The following is a 6611-nucleotide window of genomic DNA, read 5'->3' as shown; positions in this document are numbered from 1 at the left end:
CTTCCCTGGTGGTCCAGTGGTTAAGACTACACGTTTCCCATGCAGGGGACATGGATTCGATCCCTGGTCGGGGAACTAAGATCCCACATGCCTGCCGGGGGGCGCGGCCAAAAAAAAAACCATCTTAAAGGAAACTCAGCTTTCTAATTTAAGAACACACAGATGACACCTTAATAAAACTATTTTCTGTTTCCAAGAACTGTAAAAAGACTTAAAAACCTAAGCCAAAATCTGCATTCAGTCCCCCAAGGTAAATCCTAAGGCAAAAGTCAGTGAGATACTAAGAGGCAAAATTGAAGAAGTCATTGCTGGATACAGTAATCCAGTCATTAGTCTGGAAGGAGGACATTTTTTCCAATCCCATGATTCATGGCAAGTATAACAGTCTATTGAAAAATACCACTCTGAACAAAAAAAAAAAGGAGACAAAAGTGAAGTTTTTTTCAAGTAGATATTTGGGCTATTTATCTTTGCCATAAGGAAAATAAGGAGGGGAAGGCAAATAATCTTTTTTTTTTCCAGAAAAGACCATTTTCCTTTATTACAAAAGAAAAAAATTTTGATTTCAAAAAAACCTACCTCTAGGGCTTCCCCTGGTGGTGCAGTGGTTGAGAATCTGCCTGCTAATGCAGGGGACACGGGTTCGAGCCCTGGTCTGGGAAGATCCCACATGCCGCGGAGCAACTAGGCCCGTGAGCCACAACTACTGAGCCTGCGCGTCTGGAGCTTGTGCTCCGCAACAAGAGAGGCCGTGATAGTGAGAGGCCCGCGCACCGCGATGAAGAGTGGCCCCCGCTCGCCGTAACTGGAGAAAGCCCTCGCACAGAAACCAAGACCCAAAACAGCCAAAAATAAATAAATAAATAAAAGAAATGCATTTCCATTTAAAAAAGAAAAACCTACCTCTAAATCAGTCTGCAGGAATTTTCCTCAAACTTCATTTTTTTCAGAGGAAAATGTCCAAGTAAATCATGCAAAAAGTAGCTGGGAGCATGAGATAAAGGAGGGTAATAAGCCAAATTCATTTTTAAATGCCATTTTCTAACTTATCAAACATTCATCTTTGGGAAGTGTGTGTGTGTGTGTGTGTGTGTGTGTAAGAGAGATAGATTTATAGAGAAATAAGTTCCACAGAATAGGGTTTAATTTACTTTTTATGGTAAGTGGGCCTCTTGGCCATCTAGAGTCTTAGTTTTTACCCTCATAAAATAAGTTAACCTTCCTTTGAGAATTTGTAAGCATGATATAATTTCATGTTAATGAAAGGAAATGATATCTAATGCTAACATCATCATCATAACCATGTTATCTAAACATACCCTACAGTACTTCCCTGGTGGTCCAGTGGTTAAGACTACACGTTTCCCATGCAGGGGACATGGATTCGATCCCTGGTCGGGGAACTAAGATCCCACATGCCTGCCGGGGGGCGCGGCCAAAAAAAAAAACCATCTTAAAGGAAACTCAGCTTTCTAATTTAAGAACACACAGATGACACCTTAATAAAACTATTTTCTGTTTCCAAGAACTGTAAAAAGACTTAAAAACCTAAGCCAAAATCTGCATTCAGTCCCCCAAGGTAAATCCTAAGGCAAAAGTCAGTGAGATACTAAGAGGCAAAATTGAAGAAGTCATTGCTGGATACAGTAATCCAGTCATTAGTCTGGAAGGAGGACATTTTTTCCAATCCCATGATTCATGGCAAGTATAACAGTCTATTGAAAAATACCACTCTGAACAAAAAAAAAAAAGGAGACAAAAGTGAAGTTTTTTTCAAGTAGATATTTGGGCTATTTATCTTTGCCATAAGGAAAATAAGGAGGGGAAGGCAAATAATCTTTTTTTTTCCAGAAAAGACCATTTTCCTTTATTACAAAAGAAAAAAATTTTGATTTCAAAAAAACCTACCTCTAGGGCTTCCCCTGGTGGTGCAGTGGTTGAGAATCTGCCTGCTAATGCAGGGGACACGGGTTCGAGCCCTGGTCTGGGAAGATCCCACATGCCGCGGAGCAACTAGGCCCGTGAGCCACAACTACTGAGCCTGCGCGTCTGGAGCTTGTGCTCCGCAACAAGAGAGGCCGTGATAGTGAGAGGCCCGCGCACCGCGATGAAGAGTGGCCCCCGCTCGCCGTAACTGGAGAAAGCCCTCGCACAGAAACCAAGACCCAAAACAGCCAAAAATAAATAAATAAATAAAAGAAATGCATTTCCATTTAAAAAAGAAAAACCTACCTCTAAATCAGTCTGCAGGAATTTTCCTCAAACTTCATTTTTTTCAGAGGAAAATGTCCAAGTAAATCATGCAAAAAGTAGCTGGGAGCATGAGATAAAGGAGGGTAATAAGCCAAATTCATTTTTAAATGCCATTTTCTAACTTATCAAACATTCATCTTTAATGGAATTATTAGGTAAATCTTCATTTATTCAGCATTTCAAATTTAATCTTCTTAATATAACTCAATGTACTAGATTTCTACACTATAAGGAAAGACTGGTGAATGGGAATTTTGATTTTAGGGGTACATAACTTTATCCATTGTATACATCTGGATAGTCTGTTTTATACTTTTGCTGTGAATACTGTTTATCTTGTCAGAAGATACTAAAAAAATTCTTATCATCTCCAGGCCTCTAAAACTGCAGAGAAATCAGGAGATCGCAAAGTATTTAACACACACACTCTCCTCACAGGCTTCTTTTCTAAATTACTTAAAATTTAAAGAAATTGAAGGCTCTACAAAAGCTCAGACAAAAGTGGAATATATATTAAAGTTCAGTTAGGTTTTGCTACATTTATATGTTAATGGATTTGTTATCAGTATATTTCTATATTGCTTCCCTAGTGTTTATAGAAAATATTAAATTGACAATACTAATAAAATCAGTAGCTAACACTGATTAAGCACTCAGTTTGTCCCAGATATTGTAATAGACTTTGCATGTATTACCTCATTTAATGCTCACACTACCACTACAAGGTATGTCTTTTGAGAGATGAAAAAGTTGAGGCACAAAGAGGTTAAGAAACTTGCCCATGGGGCTTCCCTGGTGGCGCAGTGGTTAAGAATCCTCCTGCCAATGCACGGGACGTGGGTTCGAGCCCGGGTCCGGGAAGATCCCACATGCTGTGGAGCAACTAAGCCAGTGTGCCACAACTTAAGCCTGCGCTCTAGAGCCCTTGAGCCACAAATACTGAGCCCCCGTGATGCAACTACTGAAGCCCCCACGCCTAGAGCCCGTGCTCTGCAACAAGAGAAGCCACCGGGATGAGGAGCCCACATACCGCACGAAGAGTAGCCCCCGCTCACCGCAACTAGAGAAAGCCCATACACAGCAACCGAAGACCCAATGCAGCCAAAAATAAATAGATAAATAAATAAATAAATAAATAAATAAAGAGCTCACTAAAACAAAAAGAAACTTGCCCATGATCACATACTTGTAAATGGTGGGCTGGGGATAAAAGCTTAAGCACTAGGACTCCAGAGCTCATGCCACTATCTATTACAAACATTTTGTCATCAGTCCTTTACCAACTGAAATTTAAGCTGTATGAAGTTTTTCAGATGATCTAGAATGAACTCTCAAGCTTAATTTGTGACTCGGAGATGGCATTTAATGATAGATAATAACTCCCCAAATTGAAATTTCTTCCAGAGATGAATGCCAAGAAAATTGAGTTTGAACAGTTTCTGCCCATGTTGCAATCTATTTCCAACAACAAGGACCAGGGCACCTATGAAGACTTTGTTGAGGGTCTGCGTGTCTTTGACAAGGAAGGCAATGGCACCGTTATGGGTGCTGAACTTCGTCATGTACTAGCTACACTAGGTAAGAAATATTCATTTCAGTGGACTTAATAGGACAGAATATATAGAAAAGAGCATGACTTAGGGCAATCATGTTATAACCAAAATAAGTAGGGGGAAAGACTACAAAGGGAAAATGAAAAAGAATAGTCAAAAGTTAATGACCATATCAACTAGCCTCAATGTCAATGAGTTTATTTTGGGGAAATGATAACTTAAATTATTGGTAATGAATAAGTAATGTGCAGCATTGTAGTTCTTACAGGATAGAGTTTGGATGATCAGGTATAGTGTGCATTTAAGTCATTTATTCAAAAACAATTTACTGATAACCTTCTGGCTAGAGAACAGGAAGGGCTTGGTTTCTATCCTCCAAGAGGTTATAGTCTCCAGGAGTCCAAAACTGATCACTTACAGTGGAATTTTGAAAATATTCTCTGGTTTTCTTTTTGAAGAAAGAGTTTTGTTTCATCAGGTGAAAAGATGAAAGAGGAAGAAGTGGAAGCCCTGATGGCAGGTCAAGAAGACTCCAATGGCTGCATCAACTATGAAGGTACAATCTCATTTGCTCTGGTGGTTACAGCAACTCTGAACTGATTGGGGTTGACGATGGACAACTTTTGAGCTTAAAACAACTTATCTTCTCTAACTCTCTTATCCAATAAGAGAACATACAAATGTTACTTATTATCAATCAGTTATATAATAACTCTAAAAAGATATCTTGTAAGGACCTGACTATATACATAAGATTTACTCCAGAGGGTTTTAACATTCCTGTGCATTATTATACAGGTTAAAATGTGTTTTCACTTTTATCTTTTCTTGTTAGATCTTCACAACATCTCTGTAAGATGGGGTTTGTGTCAGAATAAATTTTAATATTAAATACTAATATTCTTTAATATTACAGTTGGAGAGATCTCAAAATCCTTTACAGCAAGCAGTTATGAAAATGAGGAATCCAAAGGCCAAAGATGTTTAGCTATTTAGTGAAGGTCACATCATTAATGACTGGTGCTAAAATTTAGTTCTCCTTTTCTAGTGTTCTTGCTTAAATGAAATTTATCTCATAGTGGCCAATTATCTATTTCCTGCCACCAATTTTTTTAACATCTTTATTGGGTTATAATTGCTTTACAATGGTGAGTTAGTTCCTGCTTTATACTAAAGTAAATCAGCTATACATATACAAATATCCCCATATCTCCTCCCTCTTGCATCTCCCTCCCACCCTCCCTATCCCACCCCTCTAGGTGGTCACTAAGCACTGAGCTGATCTCCCTGTGCTATGCAGCTGCTTCCCACTAGCTATCTATTTTACATTTGGTAATGTGTATACGTCCATGCCACTCTCTCACTTCGTCCCAGCTTACCCTTCCCCCTCCCTGTGTTCTCAAGTCCATTCTCTATGTCTGCGTCGTTATTCCTGTCCTGCCCCTAGGTTCTTCAGAACCTTTTTTTTTTTTTAAGATTCCATATATATGTGTTAGCATATAGTATTTGTTTTTCTCTTTCTGACTTACTTCACTCTGTATGACAGACTCTAAGTCCATCCATCTCACTACAAATAGCTCAATTTCGCTTCTTCTTATGGCTGAGTAATATTCCATTGTATATATGTGCCACATCTTCTTTATCCGTTCAACTGTTGATGTACACTTAGGTTGCTTCCATGTCCTGGCTATTGTAAATAGAGCTGCAATGAACATTGTGGTACATGTCTTTCTGCCACCAATTTATAGCAGCTTCACCCAGAGGGTCTGAAAAGCAACACACCACACAAAATAAAGATGCAAGATAAAGTTGCATGATATAACTTGTAAATTTAAAATTTTGCAACAAAATTGAAAAACTTATCCATCCCCCCAAAAAACTAATCTAACCACATCTCAATAAAGCTATGTTGATAGCGTTGATGTAAATATGGACTTATAAAGTCTAACAACTTGGAAAAAAGTAAGACAAGAAAAGCAGAGGGGAGAAGAGGGGAGGGAAGAGAAGTAGAAAGGAGAGAAAAAAGAGAACAGGAGAAAAGAAAAAACTAAGCCAAGCATATATTCACTGACAATCTTGGTTAAACTTTACTTTTTTCCTATAAACTATGTTTTACATTCAGTTACTGCCATAAGATAAAAGATACATTAGATAAAAGAAGAATCATTCAATAAATATTGTTTGAACAAGGGTATAGTCATTTAGAAAATAAAGGCAGATCTCGATCTCCTACTAGGATAAATTTCACATGAGTCAAACATTTGAATGTAAAAGCTAAAAGTATAAAACCCATGGAAAATTATTTATAACCTTTGGAATGGGAAGGCATTTCTAACACTGATACAAAACCCAGAAGGTATTACAAATTTCAATAAACTCAACCACATTATTTTTTTTATCTAAGTGGCAAAAGCCACCAGAAACAAAGTCAAAAGACAAATAGAAAACCAGAAAAACAAATCTGCAATCAACATCAGAAAGAGCTCATTTGCCTAAATTTTAAAAAAGTTACAAATTAATAAAAAGACCACAACCCGGTGCTTCCCTGGTGGCGCAGTGGTTGAGAATCTGCCTGCTTAATGCAGGGGACACGGGTTCGAACCCTGGTCTGGAAGGATCCCACAATCCGCGGAGCAACTAGGCCCCTGAGCCACAACTACTGAGCCTGTGCGTTTGGAGCCTGTGCTCCGCAACAAGAGAGGCCGCGATAGTGAGAGGCCCGCGCACCGCGATGAAGAGTGGCCCCCGCTTGCCACAACTAGAGATAGCCCTCGCACAGAAACGAAGACCCAACACAGCAAAAAT

The 6611-nt window shown here is 38.8% G+C and overlaps 1 protein-coding gene across 3 annotated transcripts in view; it reads left to right on the top strand.

The window, feature by feature from the left end:
* Nucleotides 1-6611, top strand: part of LOC102995144 (myosin light chain 1/3, skeletal muscle isoform) — a 38537-nt gene that overhangs the window by 23425 nt on the left and 8501 nt on the right. For all 3 annotated transcript variants that reach the window (XM_028481542.1, XM_007123814.3, XM_007123813.3), the window contains 2 exons: nucleotides 3658-3831; nucleotides 4285-4362. In XM_028481542.1, the coding sequence (XP_028337343.1) occupies nucleotides 3658-3831; nucleotides 4285-4362 (252 nt within the window). The remainder of the gene's footprint in view (nucleotides 1-3657; nucleotides 3832-4284; nucleotides 4363-6611) is intronic.

This window comes from Physeter macrocephalus, chromosome 2, assembly GCF_002837175.3.
Source record: "Physeter macrocephalus isolate SW-GA chromosome 2, ASM283717v5, whole genome shotgun sequence".
Classification (NCBI taxonomy): Eukaryota; Metazoa; Chordata; class Mammalia; order Artiodactyla; family Physeteridae; genus Physeter; species Physeter macrocephalus.
The sequence above is the reverse complement of the archived record's forward strand: the minus strand, read 5'-3'. Positions and strand labels throughout refer to the sequence as shown.